We start from the raw sequence: 21,563 nt of genomic DNA, 5'->3' as shown, positions 1-21,563 counted from the left end.
AAGCTACTTAAGCTACTCAGCACTAAATAAAGTAATTCATATACTGTATATAGTTGTTATTTTTCTTCTTTACTTGCTTGTAAAGCGCTTTGAGCACCAGGAAAAGCGCTATATAACATGTAGTATTATTATTATTATATAAACAACATCTTTACCAAGCCAAAAAAGATTAAAACAATAATGCATCAATAACTATAGTAGTTTATTTCAGATACATATTTTTCTGAAATGCACCAAACTGCATACATAATAGTATGATTTTACTTAGTGTACAGATTGTTCTATTTAAAAGGCCTGTACCCAATCTACACAACTCTGTCATCTTTTGCAGGTGCCTAACCTGTTTGCCGTTGACGAGAAGGCGGAAATGTGTGAGCGAATGCGCGTGTTGGACCGCCAACGAGACCGCGACAAGCAGACAGATGGCAGCCCCCTTTCTCTTTTCAACATGTTTATAGAGCGCTGTCGCACACAGCTGCATGTGGTGTTGGCCATGAGTCCCATCGGAGACGCCTTCAGGAACCGTCTGAGACGTTTCCCCGCCCTCATTAACTGCTGCACTATTAACTGGTTCCAGGTGTGTTCATGCATGTTAGTTAATAACATCACAGAGACAATATGCTGTGTTTGACTGTGAAAATAGGTAAAAAACCATAGCAGAAATAAAGTAAATGTAATATATATGGCTACTTAGTTGTAATTTAGCGTACTTCCTTGCTTATCAGACATGGCCAGAGGATGCCCTGCAGGCGGTGGCCTGTCGCTTCCTGGAGGATGTTGAAATGACCGATGAGTCCCGAGAAGGCTGCATCAACATGTGCAAGAGCTTTCACACCTCAACCATAGAACTCTCCCATCGCTTTATGAACGAGTTGCAGCGCTACAACTACGTCACCCCAACCTCATACCTGGAACTCATTAACACTTTCAAGGCTCTGTTAAATACCAAAAGAGCGTAAGTTTTAAAGTTCACCTATTATGCAAAATGCTCTTGTTGATGTCTTTTATACATAAATATGTGTCTCTGGTGTGTAAGGAGACTCACAAAGTGTCCGAAAATACTCTCTAAAAACGGGGATACAATGTAGCTGATCCAGATTTGCTGCGGTCATGAGGACATTACTAAAATGTGGGCTGGCTTTACGTTAAACTCCTGGCAACGTTCGGCCCATCCCCTATCAGAAACGTTGCAGTATCAGAAACAATGCGCAACGTGTTTTGAAAGTAATATGGTCTGTGTTTACATTAGCAAGCATCGCTTACACTCAGAGCTAACCTGTACTGGAGAGAGTATGTGAAAAGAAGCAGGATATAAAAGGTTCCATAGAGCTCCATACTGTTTCAGAAATAATCCTTGATGTGGTTTGGAACATAATATGGCGTTTTAATCACGCCAGCGTTTAGCTGAGTATCTGGGTAGAATTCTCCTGCTTGAACTCTCCTCTCTTTTTTATTTTTATTTAAAGCTACGGACTGAGAATCAGCACCTCTCTAACAGGGCTGAAATAGAGGGGTATGAGGCATGGCTCGAATGGGGGATCTGTTTGGTATTTTGAGCGAAACACTTCAGAGAAATGTTTTTTATATATCTGAGACCTATAATATAAACAATTGTATAATAGGAGACCTTCAAGGTTGTTTGTGTCTGGACATTATGTTTGAGTATGTTTATACTTTTAAAAGCCAACTTAAGACCCACCTTTTAATTTGGCTTTATATGAAATGCTATTTATTCTTATTTTATTCAGTCCTTTTATTTATTGATGTCAATTGGTATATGTTTCACTTTGTCTATAGACTGATAGGTGGGGCTAGTATTTTTGTTTTTTTGTTACCTTTTTGTGTATGATAATTGCTATATAGATAATGTTGATTGAGTGAGTGAGTGATTGATTGGTTGATTGATCGATTAGTTTATCATTGAGCCTATAATTGAAAAGGACTTGAATTAAAATTGTTTCGAAAACAGTCTTAATTTGGAAAACTTGGCTAAATGGTCAAATTCCATGGCTAAAATTGAGACTTGATTCCTTAATTATTTCTGTCCTTTGCTCAGTGAGGTGATGAAAATGAAACGTCGCTATGAGGTGGGCTTGGAGAAGCTGGAGTCAGCAGCAGATCAGGTGGCCTCCATGCAGGTGGAGCTGGAGGCGCTACAACCGCAGCTGCTCGTGGCCAGCAAGGAGGTGGATGAGATGATGGTGGTGATCGAGCACGAGTCTGTGGAGGTGGCTGAGACAGAGAAGGTGGTGAAAGTGGACGAGGCCGTGGCCAACGAGCAAGCCATGGCTGCCAAAGCCATCAAGGATGAGTGTGATGCTGACCTGGAGGAAGCCATGCCCATCCTGGAGTCGGCGCTGTCTGCCCTGAACACTCTCACCAATCAGGTAGGACAATGCATGATCATTGACATTGTAATGCATTATAACATGCCTTTGGAACAGTATTATTATAAGCACTCAGAAATACTCATAATGCTTTATACAATCATTACACATTATACTGTAAAGCATAAACTTGACCCTTTATTGACTTATAGGATGAAAATTTATAATACGTCATAATTGCTGGTCACTCACAGATGTCTTCTTTGTCTGTTCATAGTATATTATAATTGCCATAATTGTAAAATATTGTAATCTTTTTATATTGCATGATAATCACTGTATAATGCATTATAATGGGATAATATGTGACTCTTATTAGCCATTGTTTGAATATAGAAAGAAATTGCAAATCGCAAGTATTTTTTACTTTACCTAAAGCAAATGACCACGTACTGTATAGTTACTTATTAACCCTTTATGATGCTTTATAACAGTGATTATAATGCATTATAAAAGGATGGAACTATGGAAATGATAATACTCTTTGATCATGCCAGAAGAATGTCAATGAGTGACCAGTAATCATGTATAATTATTATTATACTTGGCCTTACAAATTATTATGAATGAATGTTGAATGTTTCATATTTGTTATTGGTGTACTGGAATAGAATATATAATAGGACATGAATATAGAGTTGTTTTGTTTTTATCTACAGGATATCACAGTGGTGAAGTCCATGAAAAGCCCGCCCCTAGCTGTCAAACTGGTGATGGAGGCGATCTGCATTCTCAAAGGCATCAAGCCAGACCGCGTACCGGACCCCTCCGGCTCTGGTAAAAAAGTGGAGGACTTTTGGGGCCCGGCCAAAAAGATCCTGGGAGAAATGAAGTTTCTCCAAAGCCTCCATGAATATGACAAGGACAACATCCCACCCAGTTACATCGCCATCATCCGCAACAAGTACATCACCAACCCAGACTTTGTACCGGAGAAGATCCGAACTGCATCCACTGCAGCTGAAGGCCTGTGTAAGTGGGTCTGCGCCATGGACAAGTATGAAAAGTAAGTCATGTTCTTCTCCTCCTGTGTTCCCAGTTATGAAAATGTATGCACACTCCCCCAGCTTTAGAGAGCTTACCATCCGTCTAAGCAAGTAAATGAAGCTTGGTTATATTTAATTACACAGGAATAACTATTTTTTATCCTGAGCAAGTATACAAATGATTTGCAAAGTGATAAATATGACAAGCCAAATCAAGATGCAGATCATTTAAAAGGACATGTTCACATCATTATTTTTCCAACATAGTAAATTGTTAGCACATTTCAAATGCAAAGAAAATAGAGTAAAAATAAATATTTTTCACCTCGGGGTTCAGCAGACCTCAGATGTTCTACAAGTTTGTTCCAGATCTGCAGAGCATAAAAGCTTAAAGCTTCTTCAGCGTATTTGGTTCTGACCCTGGCTCCATTGGGTAGACCTGTCCCTGATGATCTTACAGCTCTGGGTGGCTCGTAACAGAGCAGCATGTCAGTTAGTATTGTGGTACCAAACCATTTAGCGCTTTATAAAATAAAAGAACGATTTTGATGTGTATTCTTTTTGTTTTTGGAAGCCAGTGCATACTTGGGGTGATGTGTTTAGTTTACATGAACTCTTGCAGCTAAAGGTATTCATTTAAACCCAATGTAGGCTAACAAAATGCAATGTTTCATTTGAAAAAGAAGACGCACTATATTGATTACACACTTAGGCGCGAAATACACACATGTGCGCTAATATGAGGGGTGTTAGAGCTAGGGGGCTACCATGTTTAGGCGTGTTCACACTCACTGTACTTGGTCTGACTGACGACCTTCTGGTTTGAATATATATCTATACATCTAGAATCTCTTGTAAATGATTGCTTACTGCATAATCCTTCAGGGTGGCCAAGACGGTGGCTCCCAAGAAGGAGAAGCTGGCGCAGGCTGAGGGGGAGCTGCTTGTGGCCATGACAGGCCTCCAAAAAAAACAGGCTGCCCTCAAAGAAGTCCAGGATAAACTCGCAAAACTTCAGGAGACGTTCGAAGCTAACAAGAACAAGAAAGTTGAACTGGAGAATCAGGTTTAGTGGTTTTTACATCTCTTACTTTCATTGTACATGGTTTAACAATGTGTTAAATTGGTAATCATATCTTGCTAAGTAATGAAAAAAGAGTAAAAGTGTAACTACAGTGCCAAATGAAAGATGACTAAATCTGAGAGGAGAATGACAGAACACTGACAGAACTGCCAGGCAAAAGAGTGACTCGTAGCCCATATAGGCCACTGATTTCGTCCACCTTCCATGATGTCCTGCAGGTGGATCTGTGCAGTAAGAAGCTGGAGCGAGCGGAGCAGCTTATTGGAGGCTTGGGTGGTGAGAAGTCACGCTGGAGCGAAATGGCCTTCAATCTCGGAGAGCTCTACAACAACCTGACCGGGGACATCCTGATCTCAGCGGGCATCGTGGCTTACCTGGGAGCCTTCACCTCCAGCTACAGACAGGTGAGCTCAGGGAGCCGGGGGGGCATACTAGGAACAGGGCTGTCAGTGGGTACTACTCGTATTACTTATAGATCTGCACCTACATAGATTTGTAATAGATTTCACTTCTATATTTAGATTTAACATTTTAATATAACGTTTGTTGGTTTAGATTTAACATTTTAATATAACGTTTGTTGGTTTAGATTTAACATTTTAATATAACGTTTGTTGGTTTACACATAACCATATTGTTAACAGTTCCCTAACATGTTGTTTTACACACATTTCTCAAATGTAAGAAAAGGTAGATATATGTAGGGAAAGCAAGGTAAATGAATTGGTGTCTGCAGATACAGAATACAGTGGATACAGTTGTGAAAGGGGTAGAAAGAGGGGAAGACACACAGGAAATGGTCCTAGGCCAGATTTGAACCAGGGTCCTCCTAGCCCCAGTGTGTGGGTCGCAAGCTCTACCAACTGAGCTATACGGTTGTCCCCAAAGGTTTATTTTTAACTACCTCGATCACAAGGGCTCACACTTTATTTCAATATCAAGATTAAATTCACAAGTACAAATTCTTCTGCCCTTTTAAAAAAAGGGAACAGATACAAATAAAAAGACACCACTGTATGTCACAACTTTGCAGTCAAATTATCTGATTTAACCTTAAGCTGCAGTCAAAATAAAAAAAAAGAATTCACAAAGCATCTGCTTGTTTGTGTAAATGAAACAAGCAGATGCTTTTTAATCACAATACTATGGCCCCTGGTGTGCCACCCAACATGTTGTTTGGAAACATGTAGGGAATGCAAGGTAAATGAGAGAAAAGTGTGTTGGTGTCTGCAGATACAGAAAACTACCACTTTTAGTGGGTCGTAAGTGATGATTGAGAAGAATCACTCTTATTTGAATCTATGCATTGTTTCTTAGGAAAATCCAGCCTTTCTGTCTTTAAAAAACTCATTACAACTTTGACCAATTCAATCCTAAAGCTTGAGAGCAGTTTGAAGGGAAGTGGTCCCTCTGAAAGGAACATTTCTTTTTCAATACCAAGAAATTGTTTAAAGGTTGTCTATTTACTTTTTTAAAGCTGGAGACAAAAAGGAGGAGAGTGAACAAGTAATCATTTATGTGCACAGAATTGTTCGCAAGCAGATGCTTTCATTTGCTTGTAGGTTATTTCATGCTGCCCAGGTGGTAAAGTGAAAATGAAGTCATAACCAGTAAATGTGGTCCTCTGCAGGATCAAACGGAGGAGTGGATGGATCTATGCAAGAGCAGAGAGATCCCCTGCTCCCCCAACATGTCCCTGATGAACTCTCTGGGCGATCCAGTAAAGATCAGAGCCTGGACCATCGCTGGCCTCCCATCAGACAGCTTCTCCATAGACAACGGGATCATGATCTTGTGAGTATCAAAGACAAACTTTATTCCGACATGGCATTCTCTCTAGAAGAAAAATGCATCAATGTTTACTTCAGAGTTTAAGAGTTTAACGCACCAGCTACGGGGGCATCTAAACCTGATCCGATTCATTTGATGGAGCAACCGACAGCCATTGTTGATGCACAATGCGTATTTTGACTTCACAATAAAGCTTCACATTACAGTGCAAAATAAACAAGTGCTTGAATCGAAATGACAGAAAGGTCTGGACAAGATCCAGCCAGCGTCTAAAAATACAGAATGACATGAACACTAACAGAAAACTGGCTTTCACTTTTCATAGAAGCATAAAAGTATTTCAGAGGCATGGTACCTCTGAATGTGCAGCTGGTACAGAGGTAAAGCAATGATTTAATGTTCAAAACCCAAAGGGTCTCTGCTTACTCTGAGCGTAACTATCTTTTTGGAAACTCCTGGTTTCTATTTATTTTTGGCATTTATTTTTCACTCACTCACTCACTGTGCATAATACATATGTTCCAGTGTGTGTTTGAAACCAGTGTTCAAAGGGGGAGACACACAGCAAATGGTCCTAGGCTAGATTTGAACCAGGGACCTCCTAGCCCCAGTGTATGGGTCGCAAGCTGTACCAACTGAGCTATATGGTGGCCACCAAATGTTTATTCTTAACTACCTCGATCACAAGGGCTCACAATCTATTTAAATCTCCAAATTAAATTCAGAACTACAAATCCTTCTGCCCTTACAGACACCACTGTATGTCACAACTCTGCAGTAAGATTGTCAGATTTAACCTTAAGCTGCCGTAAAAAAATGAATATAAAATGTAGAAAGCATCTGCTAGTTTGTGTAAATGAAGCAGCAACATTGTTTTTTAATCACAATACTATGGCCCCTGGTGTGCCATCCGACTGTGAGCTGTCTGACTGTGCCTCTCTACATCTCAATTATTGTCCTCCTGCATCCCCCCTGCTGTTTTGATGTCTCCTGGTTAACAGTTACATGATCTCTCACTCTGACAAGGCAGCACCATACGATCATTGACTGTTTTATTGTGTTTCTGTGTAGAAACGCCAGGCGCTGGCCCCTGATGATTGATCCCCAGGGCCAGGCAAACAAGTGGGTGAAAAACATGGAGAAGGCCAACAGTCTGCATATCATTAAACTGAGTGACGGTGACTTTGTACGCACTCTGGAGAACTGCATCCAGTTTGGCAACCCAGGTAAGTCTGTCTAGCTTGATGACTCTGCTCTTGCTGCCTAGTCTTTGTGTGTGTGTGTGTGTGTGTGTGTGTGTGTGTGTGTGTGTGTGTGTGTGTGTGTGTGTGTGTGTGTGTGTGTGTGTGTGTGTGTGTGTGTGTGTGTGTGTGTGTGTGTGTGTGTGTGTGTGTGTGTGTGTGTGTGTGTGTGTGTGTGTGTGTGTGTGTGTGTGTGTGTGTGTGTGTGTGTGTGTGGTAGTTCCTGCTTCCGCCTGCTGAGGTCTCCCTTTACCACAGGGACTTTTTATTGCTGCAGAAGATGGTTTTTCTTTGTTCTCTATTCTGCAGAGGAGGAATTCATATAAGCAGTATTTCTGAGTGAAATGTTCCAATGAACTTTTATCCAGGCTTCCTGCGCCATTATTCTAATGAACTACTGTAAATCATACACAAGTATCAGGGTCATAGTCACATGTTTGTGCAGAAGCAACTATCTTTTTGCTGTCTGTTCATTTGTTGTGTCTCTAGGATTTGTAGGGGGTTTGAGAAGGAACGGCAAGGGAGAATGGAACTGACAGAGACTGCTATACAGCCATTAAAAAGACATCTAAATAATGACCGAACTCACCAGCCACTGGCTCTTTGCTTACTGTCAGAATGCAAGGCTAACAGTTCAGAGAGTTGTTGGTCCTTGCAGGGAGCAAAATAGTCCCCAGAGGCTACAGATCCACGCTCTCTTACTTCACAGTTCCATGGTTTCTTGCTGTTTGTATTGCAGCCTACAGTATTTCCCTGATGCGTTTGCTAGAAATCTCTATTTTAGGACTGTTGAACAAATGTTTCCCCGCCAAATATCTTAATAGGCTCGACTCCTGCTTATTAAAGGCTAGAAAGTACTGGTTAAGCTGCTGAAATATTAACAATATTGATGAAATGTAACAGGACAAAATGGTGCCCGAAACGATTTGGAGACATTTTGAAAGTTTGGAGAGAAAGTTTCAGCTGTCACCGTCTCTGAATTCTGTATAAAAACGTTGTTATTACCTTGGGCATAAAATCAATTATAGATGGGCTAATGTTCCTAACATGAGAACAGCATTATCATACTTAATGTGAAAATAAATTAATGATGATGTCATGGGGATAAGGCATTTATAACTGGTAATGTCTTACTTGCTTCACTGATTACTTATTATGCATGTGGTGCACACATGTAATGGTTGAGGGCTTCCAAGAAACAGGAAGATGTACGCAACTAAAATAATTCAGACATGCAAAAGAGTGACACAAAATAAGTCATTATAAGGTAGATTTGGGAAAAGTCCTATATTGATACTACATCATTGGCTGACCTGGTGCTAAATGTAAGTCTTTGACAGGTGGCCTGAAGATTAGACAAGATTCAAATAGATATCGTTTATTGATCCCAAATTGGGAAAATTCTTTGTTACAGCAGCATGTTAACAACGTATTGCATAAGAGTTAACATGATAATAATATAAAATAAACATTACAATGAAAGATGAGGACCCGCGTTTGTCTGAATGAGCTTGTCACCGCTCTATCTGACAGCTGTATATTGCCGGAGGAGGATGATACAAGTCACACACTTGCTGGCATAACATCTTGTGTCCACCCGGCCGCTCTGCTTCAACAAACAGGCTTTTTGTTCTTTGTTATAAAAGCTTTTCCTCTCATTTCTACAGTGGCGTCACCTGAAGATAGCTTCCCTTTGAGATTGCTTGTATGAAGCAAAACACTGACAAGTTTAAGCCTCCCCTGATCAGAAAACCTATTTAACCTTTTCCCTCAGTGCTGCTGGAGAATGTAGGCGAGGAGCTGGACCCCATCCTGGAGCCTCTGCTGCTGAGACAGACCTTCAAACAGGGCGGGGCCATGTGTATCCGCCTGGGAGACTCCACCATCGAATACGCTCCAGACTTCCGCTTTTACATCACCACCAAGCTACGCAACCCACACTACCTGCCAGAAACCTCCGTCAAGGTACTGTAGTTGGAAACACCCTCAGGCAGTGTATCCCAATACACACTTTGACTCGCTTGAAGAAACATATTTTATCAAGGCTACTTTCGGATCAAAATTACTTTACAGTAGGCTTTATGTGCTTTCTTTTATTGTATTCCATCAAAGATTTAATATGTTCCTCCTCTGACCCTCTCCCCTTTTTTTCTGCCATTGTTGTATTATCTATAGGCAAACTTTTTTAGACAATAACAGGTTGTGTATCCCAATTAACATTTAGGCCATTAAGCCTAAAATATCAAGGAAAAGGCGCACCACACAAGGAAACACACTCAGACAGACAGTCAGACCCAAGTGCCTGCACACACCTTTATTCCTGACAGTAATCAGAGAGTTTCTGGCAGGAGCCACATGCCTCAGCTGTTTGCAGCAGGTGTCAGTGTTGATGCAATGAGCCCTGTGCAATCTTCCATGTCCCCACTACCCACCCCTTCCATGCAGATGGAGCTGGTACCCTTCTGTCCCACCGCAGCTAAGGATAGACGCATTTTCTACAACAAGGCTTCTGCCAACTCACAAGTTAATAGAATGCGTTTTACAGTCTCTCACAGGACTCAACAGACATCTGCATTCCTCCACCTTTAAAGTAGCATTTCCTTTACACCTGATAACAACAACTTTCATTTGTTTTGTTATTAAGCCGGATGGTATAACTGACTTTCAGTAACATGGTTTTTTCCATTGAAGAAAAAGGTCCTTTGTGGAGCACTGTGTTTACTGTTTAACTGCAACCTTCATTGTTTTTGTGAGGGAGAGGTTATTAATGCTATTGTCTTTCCTCTTAAATCGTGTGGCTTTCTTCAGTTTTGGTTGAGCTTTTAGTCACTCTATAGATGGAAGTATGGGCTGGTGAGTATTTGGATGAATTGCATACATTTTGTACGGACGTTAATGGTCTCCAGAGGCTGAACTCTTGTGATTTTGGTGATCCTCTGATCTTTCTTTAGTGCCACCAACAGTTCAAAGTTAAACATTTTCAGTGAAATATCTTAATATCTACCAGATGGAGATGATGTTGTCCAGAACTTCATGGTACCCAGACAATGTATCCCCTTGACTATTAGAGGATTGCTATGACATTTGCGACAAACATGCACGCCCGCCGAAGTGTAAATCGCAATCATTTTTTTTCAAGTGAAAGAATTTTCAATTTTCCAAACACATTTATTTTGTTGAACAAAAACATTACTGTCCCCTCTGCTTGACTTTATGTTTAGTGTTTTTAGCAATGGTTAGCATACTAACACACTAAACTGTATTTAAATTGATACAAACAAGTATGAATTAGCATGTCTGGCTGTGAACTCTTAGTTTGTATGAATTCATCAGCAAATTCTACAAAATTATTATTTAAGTACCTCTGTTCCTCCAGATAGATGATCCCTCCTTTTTTACGGTTGTTTCCCTCTTATTGCATCATACTTTTTTACCCCAGCAACACAGCGAATCATCACCGATACCACCTCCCCAATGGAGCACAGTGTCCCAGAAAAAAGAGAACATTTCCTAGAAAAGGAGCATTTAAGGAAACTGCATTACAGAGAGGGGTTGGAAAGCTTTAGAAGATCACATTTCAAGCATCTATTTGCAGGGACCCACTCTTTATGGGCAGCTATTAGATAGATTCAACTCATTTTTCAAAACTGACTCAATCCTTCTTTTTTTCCCTTTTTTCCTACAGTACAGTGGGGCTTCCATTAAATCCATTAAGCCCTGTTTGAAATGCAATACTTTCAAATACAAGAAGGCAAGCTTCTGGTAGAGCAGCCCTTAAGAAGCTCAGGGGAGTGAGGAAGGAGGGTGTATGTGTGAAAAGGACAGACGGGAGATTTATGTGCACTCCGAGTCTTTACCACCAGCTGAGTGGGTCCGCAGCATCAATAGAAATGGAATTAGGCCCCGGAGAAGTGCACTCGTTTATTAGGGCAGAGAGTAGATAGCAGGTATGGGCTTTTAACCTCCGGGTAAGTGCACAGCAGAATGACTAAGGCTGGGCGCTAAAAGACACACTTCCACAGTTTTCACAGTAAAAGAAAAAAGCATCTTACCTGTGCTTTGCCAAGGATAGAGCAGTTATTGGAATTGATTGGAGAGGAGGTTCGTAGGGGGTGCAGCACTGAAGCCATGATGATCAACGCTGCACTTGAAAGTACCCCACAGATACATGTCCACACTCTCACACACTCTCACACACTCTCACACACTCTCACACACTCTCACACACTCACACACTCACGCACACACCTTAATTTGAGCATGTTTTCTTCTGCATACTGAAATGTATAGCAATGTATCAGTGTTCACTTCACCAAAAAATCGATGATTATTTTCTTTTCATGAATAAGATGATTTTTAAGCCTAATTTTGTTCTTTCGCCCAGATTTGTAATCATCAAACTCTCATCACATAATGTTTTGATAAAATATTTTGTCAAATGAAAACATTTTTGGTTTCGGCTAGAAAAATAATCTGATGACAAATAAATGACATTTGTCTAAATAAAAAAGCCGATTTAGAGAGAACATTATGTGACTAAAGGTAAACAAAAATGTTACGACTCTTTGTATACTCAAACATGACTGAAACTGTAAAGGATACAAATGCCTGGTGTATCAAACTCAATTTCACTAGGACCACGCAAGGGAATGAGTATATGGCCATTTATACATACATGACCTGACATGGTTACTTGAAGTGGTTTCATTTCATTTAAAAATATTTACAAAAATATATAAAATCAACCTTCGATTATATTGTTGCATGTCACATTAGCCATATTGTCATTGGTCCACATAAAACCCTAAAAAGTCATTATATTAAAATTGTGCTCAGCCATCATACCATGCAGCCAATCACAATAATGCATTATGCAAAAATTGATAAAGTCTTGATAATGTAGTACATGTCTCCCGAATCCTAGCCTACTGGCAAGCAATCATCGGCACATACATCCTTAAAAATGTAAATAAACCTTTAGTTTGACACTTTCGAACTGAAAACTGCTCTTTCTTTCGACCTCTGTACTTTAGGTCACCCTTCTGAACTTCATGATCACCCCTGAAGGCATCCAAGACCAGCTGCTTGGTATCGTGGTGGCTCGGGAAAGGCCCGACTTGGAGGAAGAGAAACAGGCTCTTATCCTGCAGGGAGCAGAGAATAAAAGGTACTGTAGCACACTCCAGACTCAGGTCAAATGATTTCCATTAGTCAAATCCAAATGTCTCCCTCTACAAACACATGTTGAATTGTCCTCCAGACAACTAAAGGAGATCGAGGACAAAATCTTAGAGGTGCTGTCCTCTTCCGAGGGCAACATCCTGGAGGATGAGACGGCCGTCAAGATCCTCTCCTGCTCGAAAGTGCTGGCCAATGAGATCTCAGAGAAGCAAGCTGTGGCCGAGGTGACGGAGCGGAAGATCGACGAGACCCGCATGGGTTACACCCCCATCGCCATGCATTCAGCCATCTTGTTCTTCTCCATCGCTGACCTTGCGAATATCGAGCCCATGTACCAGTACTCCCTCACCTGGTTCATTAACCTCTTCATCAGCTCCATCGACAACTCAGAGAAGAGTGAAGACTTGGAGCAGAGGTAGGCAGGGCTGACAAATGCACTGGCAAAGCACATGTTCCCACAAAAAGCTCCCTTTTCACTCGAAATGCCTTATTTTACTTGTCAACTTACAACAAAGGAATGTAAGACTAGGTATTGACTCTTTGCTAAGCCCCTCCTCTCTTGTCGTTAGGCCTCCTGTCAATGTGGCTTTTTTAACAATAACAGTGAGAGACATTCCAAATAGGAAAATCATTTGTGTAATAATGGTCCTGAAATATCAAAGAGAAGTAGACAGAATGAAATATGAGAATATGCATATGAAGTGGAATAGAGGACCTTCAAATTCAGGCAAAGCCCACCAGACAACCCACATCTTAACAACTCAACCCTAAGGATAAATACAGGCACAGCAGGAAGAAGTCCATTATTGAGAACAACAAGTTCCCCCGCTTTTCTGATTGTTAATAGCATGCCTGGATATTGGGACCAAGCCCCAGTTCATGGGCCGGCAGCTCTATCAACTGAGCTACATGGTGGCACTGTCTTATAGTCTTTGATGGATTTAGTTGTCTTCCACATAGTATCAGACATCTCCTATCTTGCGTTCTTGCTTTTAAAAAAGCAAAAATAATGTAAGATTCCCCCCTAAATGTTGAAGATATCTTCTGTCTGACCATATGAAAAACTTGAAAGGCCTGCGCCCTGTTGCTAACGTAGGATTGGACATTGGTCGCTAGAGAGGGGCTTGGCGTGGGGTCAATAGTTCACAAGTCGGTTTGGTGTGGAACACAATTATTAATACACTTGTACTTTCTACAGACTGCAGATCCTGAGAGACTACTTTACATACGCGCTATATGTCAATGTGTGTCGCTCTCTGTTTGAGAAGGACAAGCTGCTCTTCTCTTTCTGCCTCAGTGTCAATCTGCTCATGCATAGAAAGGAGGTATGGAATACACAAACTGCACACATTTACAAATTAACAACACTTAAAAGACATAGACATTTAAGACATTAACACTTTCAATAGTGTAGTTTGATTTGTGGTTAGCTTATCAAACTAGCCGTTATATATTTCAGTTATATGATTCATTTGGATGATCTGTTTCATAGTATTTTTATCCAAGATAATACCCAAAATGTTGAATCTTTAAACCGTTTGAATCACAAATGCTGGTTAATCCTCTAACAGAAGCATGACTGTAATGAATGTGTTAGGTGGATGAGGGGGAGTGGCGCTTCCTCCTCACAGGTGGTGTGGGTCTTGACAACCCCTACTCCAATCCCTGCACCTGGCTCCCTAAAAAGTCCTGGGACGAGCTTTGCCGCCTGGATGAGATGGAGTGCTTCAAAGGTCTGCGTAAAGACATGGCTCGCCTCAGGGGCGAGTGGAAGACGGTGTACGACAGCTCAGTGAGTGACATGAAACACACAGGCTACTCTAGGGATCTATCTCTGGGTGTCCTTTAATGTTTCTGTGATGTTAATACAAACTGGGAAAAGTTTGTGTTTCTGTCCTACCTCTCTCTAAAATGTATTGTTTGATTGAATGCCTGATGGCAGAAAAATGGGGATCACGTTTTTAAATAGGCCTGTACAAAAAATACATTTTATAATCTATATTACCCAATAGAACACAGAGGAGAGAAAAGTATGCACATTCTCTCAAAATGAAAATGTTGGGCTACTATGGCTGCGAGGGAGTGCAGCTGTCTTTCAATCGTAAGGTTGTGAGTTTAATCCCAGCCCCTGCAGTCAACATATCGATGTGTCCTTGGGCAAGATACTTAACCCCTCTGGCACGCTCTGTATGAATGAGGTGTGAATGGGTGAATGACTTGTAGTATGTAAAGCGTTTTGACGGGTTGTAAAGACTGGATGAAGCACTATGTAAGTACAGTTAATTTACCATTTGTATCAATGCACATTAATATGGCTGCTAGAGTCTTGTTGTAAAATCTCTAAATGTGCTAAATGTCAGCTTAAAATGAGTTTGAGATGAGATGTTTGGAAAGTGTAGCAGTTTAAACTGTCTCACATTCAAATGGACTATATTTACATCGCCCTTTATCCAGTCTTTTACGACCCCTCATAGCGCTTTCGTCAAGTCATCCTTCATACAGAGCAATGGGCCATTTGCTCAAGTAAGCAACATTCACTTACATTCACATTGGCCTTGCAATTGGATCGTCACAGTCGGCATTGACGAAAATGTTAGAACTACCATAACATGTGGATTCTGGAGGTGCCTCTGCATTAACATATTTAGAGCAAATGTTAAAGATATTTAAGGTTTTTACCTTTGATTTAGGCAACACACACCTTGTGTGGATACTAAAGCCTGAAACACACACAATATTAGACACAACTTCAGTTAGCAGCAGCTTCAGTGCCTTATGTGTTGCGTTCTGCTTTGGTTTACTAAGCTTGAAGTTTGAATGACTATTTTTGCACCAAATGTTGTGCCTTATCAGATTACTGTGAACAAAGTAAGTTTAAATATAGACAGTTCACGTAGTTTATTTAATTTTGCTCACATTTTTAAATATCTGTTTAATTTTGTTGTGTTTTTTTAAGGTAACTTTAACGTTGTTTTTATTTTTAAATACAGAATGTACATACAATTATAAAGTTATAGTATGAAGAATGTTTTATCTATATATTTTACTTTAGAATAAGTAGTAATAACAAAGTGCGTACATCTTTGTATACAAAATATTGTTTAATTAAAAGAACCAGCATCAACATATCTTTAAGCACCAAAATAAAAAGTAATCATCTGGCAGAATGGTCCATAATATACACCACTGGATTATATTCTGAATTCTTTCATGTGATTTTGTGTGAAGTTATATCAATGACACACATTTCATAATTTGATACTGCATATCCTCAAGGAGTTCTTCCTACTTTTTGTGCCTCGTTTTTTCATAGCTCTCAGACAGGTCTTACATTGATTTAGTTTGCTTCAGAATGATTAGAACTGTTAGTTATAATCTCTGTAATAGATGCTTAAATCGTATTTCACATTCTATTCTTTCATCTTCAACGATTTGCTAATTTAGTGATACAAATGTCGCCAAGCTTTAACTCCTTATTTCCTTTTACGTCAATAACTGAGTTTCATTAGTTTATTTTGGGAAAGGAAAGGAAGAAAGTGGGAGGAAATTAATTTGTCTGTCAGGTGTGGATGATGTAAACCCGACCCTCTCTCCATCTTTGAATCATAAAGGATCAAAAATTGAAGTTTTATCTAATTAAATATGTTCTGCTCCTGTTGTGCCAGTCACATCTACGCAATCACGACTCAACAACAGCTGTTTAATCAATGTGCGGCACTCAAACATGTGTGCCTGTCTTTTTGCTGTCACAAACACAAAGACACATTCACATGCACACCATCTTTGATTTATAATCAACAGAATCAGCCACAACCCTTCTATCCAATTAAATCTAGTTTGTTCCAGTTGTAGAATTCACATATATTCAATCATGATGCAACAACAGCTGTTCAATCAAGCACACAGCCACTCACACACACTTACACACCCCTGTACACACGGAGAATCCCCAGGAGACTCTAAATAGGTGTATCCGTCTCCAAGCACCTGCCAACACACATAGCCAGAAGTCTCTCGACAAAATACCTGGGGAGAATAATTCCCCCAAAGTTCCAGCTGCCATTGCTCACTTCCTCTCGTAAACTTGTTCCACAAATTAATCAAACATATTGCTCTGACCCAGTACCCGGTGGTGTTTCTGTTTCCCCACCTCCTTCTCCTTCCACAGTCTATGCTTTTTCATACATACAGTATGTACGTATCTCCCCTCATTACTTTCCTACCCATTCACATTACTGATTGCTTAACATTGCTTAATCTTGCAACAGCTCGAAACAATACAGCCCCACCCCAGAACCTCACTGGGCCAAACGGCATTATGCTGCATGTTTCTTTTTAAAGAAACATTGTTAGGGGCAAGCATCCTTTCCTTATGAATGACAAAGGGGCCCTATCGTGCTCATTTGCAAGTTCATATTTGTGTATTTTATCACATGTTTACATGCTCAAGTATTCAAAAAGCTCTTTATTTTTCTCATACTGCCTGTGCTGCAGCACCTCTTTTCACCCTCTGTCTGAAACCAGAGCCCAGTCTGCTCTGATTGGTTAGCTAGCCAGCTCTTTTGTGATTGGTCAACCGTTTAGAGATGTCCCGCTCTTTAGCATATCACGTCCAGTGTGTAAGCGCTAGCCAATATAAGCACGAGTGTTACATAGTGATGTCATTATGTTAAGGAAGTAAACAAAGAAGTCCAATGGAGGTGTTTCAGGGAGTGTGCAGGAGAGAAACTCCCTCTGGAGGGAACTTTGGGATTTTAGCCTTTGCAGACCATTTACATGCACAGTACACTACAAGAAGGGAATACCACCTTAAGTATAATAGAGCCCCTGATGATGACGAGATGCAATTTAGTCATCTTTGTGATATTTCTTTCCTTTACCTGTATTGGATCAGATTAAAGCCAGTCCCTTAGGGCAATCCTTAAGATTTCACACCTTGTTACTTTTGTAAACAACCAATTGATTTAGAATACTACAGTCCCAGAATACTGGTACGATCTTAACCGACTATAGTAGTTCAAAAAAGAAGACAGGCAATAATTGGCCTTTTTCCATCATTCTGTTAGCAACCCTTATCTGATTGTATTCTGCATAGGGTCTGCGAACAGTGAAAGTGAAAGTAGTTGGTTACCTGGCTGAGAAGTTGGAGGTGATCAGCCTGTTACCTGCAGCTCTTCATGCTACAGCTCACTGTGGCTGCTCCTGACTCTTCTTACATTACTCCCTACAATATTTCAACCTGATCCGCTGTCAGAGAAGCCCAAAATAACTGCGGTCTTGTAACAATGGCGGCCCTTGTCAGGATCAATGACACGCTTTGCACTTCCTAATAAAAGTCAAACGTTGTGGTGCCAATGCTTTAAATGCGATGCTGCAGCAGTAGGAGATGTTCGGTTTGCAAAAGCAGTACATGAATACATGTTTTGTCAATGTCGCCACAAGGCAAGGAAAAGTAAATAGGATCCATCACTATTGTTTAACCTAATTCCGCAATAGAAAATTAATGAACAGACAATTATTTAAATAAAAGTAAAGTGTTGCGAATGGAATAGTTTTAGGCAGCCTAATTAGTGCAAAATCTTCTCTCCAAGGTGGAATATAAAGGAACTCCTTGATATATTTGTGCAGTCTGATTCAATAATGTTTTGTGTTGTGCATATCTGCAGAGCCCCCATCAGACTCCCTTCCCTGAAGAGTGGCAGGAGAAGCTGAGCCAGTTCCAGAGGATGCTGGTAATCCGTTGTCTCAGGCCAGACAAGGTGAGCTGCTTTCCAAAAGATGGTCTGATATTATGAATACATTGAGCTCAATTTTTTCAAGCAACAGTATAATCTTGAACATTTTCCAATTGTCCTGGAAATATATTTAGTAAATGGTCCATTGTTCCATTGTCCCCCAGGTTGTTCCCATGGTGCAGGAATTTGTTTCCGACAGTTTGGGTCGGCCGTTCATCGAAGCGCCGCCCTTTAACCTGTCCAAAGCCTTCGTTGATAGCCACTGCTGCGCCTGCCTTATCTTCATCCTCTCTCCTGGCTCAGACCCTATGGCTGCGTTGCTAAAGTTCGGAGATGAAAAGGTACGAGGAGACACCTGGGAAATCCTGCAGCTTTGAAGCCTGCTGTGTGCACAAACTCAAAATGAAATGGGGAAATTCAATCCTCTGGATTTCCCAGGCTCCCGCACAGGTCTTAAAAGCACTACAAAATGATTTTGGCTCTTTCCCGGTCAGAAAGCAACTACATGACTGTGTGTGTACGGCTGTTCTTTACCCTCAGGGCTTTTCAGGGAACAAGCTGAGTTCCCTCTCTCTGGGCCAAGGCCAGGGTCCTATTGCCATGCGCATGATCGAGGCAGCCATTAAAGAGGGCACCTGGGTGGTTCTTCAGAACTGCCACTTGGCCACTTCATGGATGTCAACGCTGGAGAGAGTTTGTGAGGTCAGAGCACACCTACACACGTTCTATACCCCAGAGTATTACAGTACAAATACATCTTTATATGTGCTATATGCCGTTAATAACTGTGCAATATATACCTGGCTGCTAATTCCTAAGAACTGTTACAGGATGTGTATTTTGTAAATGGTGTAACTTTTTTTAACTTTTTTTATCATATTTTTTAATATATCATAATGCATTTTTAATACATGTAACATATGTAACATATGTAACATCAAGCTGCCTGCGGCTCTTTTTTTGCTGTAACAACGTAAATGTCCCCTCTGTGGGACTAATTCTAAGGTATTCTAATTCTAATTCTGATCTGTCAATAAATGATTTATTTTTACTTTTTGCTGCGAGCAGGAGCTAATCCCAGACACCACCCACCCAGACTTCAGGCTCTGGCTGACGAGCTACCCATCTCCCACCTTCCCCGTAGCCGTGCTCCAGAATGGGGTGAAGATGACCAATGAGGCTCCGAAGGGCCTCCGCGCCAACATTGCACGTTCCTTTTTAATGGACCCCATCTCTGACCCGGAGTTCTTTGGCAGCAGCAGCAAGCCGGTCAGTGTGTGGGTGCATGTGAATTTGCTCGATGTGCATACCCATCATGCTTACATCAGTGGGTGTCCTAAGCTCCTTTGTGTCTGTTATCACCCCCACTGGGCACTTTGCTTTAGCTGCTGAAATACAGAACGACCACCACTGTCTATCTAATTATTGATCTAAGACAACACCTTCCATTTATGCTCATCCACCCCTCAGGTTGTGTTCAAGAAACTACTGTACGGCCTGTGTTTCTTCCACGCCCTGACCCAGGAGAGGAGGAAGTTTGGACCTATAGGCTGGAACATTCCGTACGAGTTCAATGAAACCGACCTCCGGATCTCTGTACAGCAGCTACACATGTTCCTTGAACAGTACGAGGTAGTTATTTTTCCTGTACTTTCCCACATTTTTTTATATTTCTTAAATGAATGATAGTCTTGTTTCCTGAAACTCAGTGGAAGTAGTAAGGGGCCAACTTCAGGTCTGAGAAGTGAAGCCAATGCAGTAGGGCCTGCATTCTTTATAATGGCCAAAAAGGGGCAAAAAGTAGTCCCCTGTAGTACATTTTATAGAAGCCTATGAGAAAATGACACTGCTTCCCACTTAATTACCTCAGTAGGAATTTTCATAATGAGTTTATGATCTCAATCTTTAGTTTGAAGTCTTCTCCAATACAGCATTAAATTATATTGCCATTTAGAGACAAATAGACGATCATGCAGGGTATATTATGGTGTGGCTATGATGTTATTGACAAGTTGATATCACAGTGACTTTCTCATTGTTTAGTGTTAGGTTATACGTTTAAGAATTGGGTGTACATTTTTTCCAGTAAGCACATTTTTTTAATACTTTTTCTTGCTAGCCATAATTAGCTTTCCAACAAACACCACAGTTATCATGAATTTAGAGGCGAGGGTCATGACCTTGCTATCGAATGAATACAATTAAGAAGCCGGTCTTTGCTTTCCCCAAGCTGCATATGGCTACATCCACTTCTCATATACAGTCTGAATAAAACACTATCATATGTTTCCCATATTTCCCTTTTTTCCGTATAGGATGCAGGCTAGTGCATAGGCGCACAGCATTGTTGGGTCATACATAATTTACAAATACTCCAATAAACTGATTATATGTCTCTGGCACAAAGTCAAAGTCAGACTCTCACATGCAGATGCACATACACTATACTCCTACGTATATATTCAACTTGTACCTATAACCCTATAATAGAAATCTGGTCTTTTACAAATGCGTTCCTCTTCACTCAAGGATCAGCTTTCATCAGCCATATTCAAAAACCCTCTTGACATTTTCCCACAAACTGAAAGCACTCCAACCCTCCACCATTCCCCACATCCTCTGCTGTAATTGAGAAAAAGTAGCAGAAAATACTACTGAGGGTATCTTTTTTTGAGCAAGTGACATTTTCATCTTGTAACCAAGTGTCACTGGCTGAATTTGAAGTGAATTCCTCTTCCAGGAAATGCCACACTGGCAAGAACCCCCACCCTTCACCTCCTATTATGTCGGTTCCCCTTCCAAGTCCAGTTTGTGAAGTACATTTCAACCATGTTTCCTTTTTCTGAAGAACGTTGACATTACACATAAATTGAGATAATGCATTTGTCAACACTGCCCATTCAACATGCAATCCTTACTTGAGATTATTATTAGGTTCCTGTTTGAAATGCATGATTCCATTTTGCTGCAGGAAGTGCCGTTTGATGCCATCCGCTACATGACTGGCGAGTGTAACTACGGAGGCCGTGTGACAGATGACTGGGACAGAAGGACCCTGCGCACCATCCTCTCTATCTTCTACACTTCAAAGGTCGCCACGGACCCTGACTACAAGTTTGATCCCAGCGGGCTCTACTATGCACCAGCTGAGGAGGAGG

General features: G+C 40.8%; 1 protein-coding gene across 3 annotated transcripts in view; it reads left to right on the top strand.

Moving 5' to 3' along the window:
- The window catches only part of dnah7 (dynein, axonemal, heavy chain 7), a 106,583-nt gene that overhangs the window by 68,383 nt on the left and 16,637 nt on the right, over nt 1–21,563 (top strand). For all 3 annotated transcript variants that reach the window (XM_079663851.1, XM_079663852.1, XM_079663850.1), the window contains 19 exons: nt 332–577; nt 726–955; nt 2,057–2,387; nt 3,047–3,393; nt 4,259–4,439; nt 4,676–4,861; nt 6,088–6,251; nt 7,320–7,474; nt 9,264–9,454; nt 12,523–12,656; nt 12,750–13,085; nt 13,869–13,995; nt 14,268–14,462; nt 18,337–18,429; nt 18,570–18,746; nt 18,946–19,107; nt 19,474–19,674; nt 19,876–20,037; nt 21,377–21,562. In XM_079663851.1, coding sequence (XP_079519977.1) covers nt 332–577; nt 726–955; nt 2,057–2,387; nt 3,047–3,393; nt 4,259–4,439; nt 4,676–4,861; nt 6,088–6,251; nt 7,320–7,474; nt 9,264–9,454; nt 12,523–12,656; nt 12,750–13,085; nt 13,869–13,995; nt 14,268–14,462; nt 18,337–18,429; nt 18,570–18,746; nt 18,946–19,107; nt 19,474–19,674; nt 19,876–20,037; nt 21,377–21,562 — 3,804 coding nt within the window. The remainder of the gene's footprint in view (nt 1–331; nt 578–725; nt 956–2,056; nt 2,388–3,046; nt 3,394–4,258; nt 4,440–4,675; nt 4,862–6,087; nt 6,252–7,319; nt 7,475–9,263; nt 9,455–12,522; nt 12,657–12,749; nt 13,086–13,868; nt 13,996–14,267; nt 14,463–18,336; nt 18,430–18,569; nt 18,747–18,945; nt 19,108–19,473; nt 19,675–19,875; nt 20,038–21,376; nt 21,563) is intronic.

The sequence above is a fragment of the Notothenia rossii genome (assembly GCF_949606895.1).
Source record: "Notothenia rossii genome assembly, chromosome: 2".
In the NCBI taxonomy this organism is placed as follows: Eukaryota; Metazoa; Chordata; class Actinopteri; order Perciformes; family Nototheniidae; genus Notothenia; species Notothenia rossii.
This window is presented reverse-complemented; position numbering and strand designations above follow the sequence as displayed.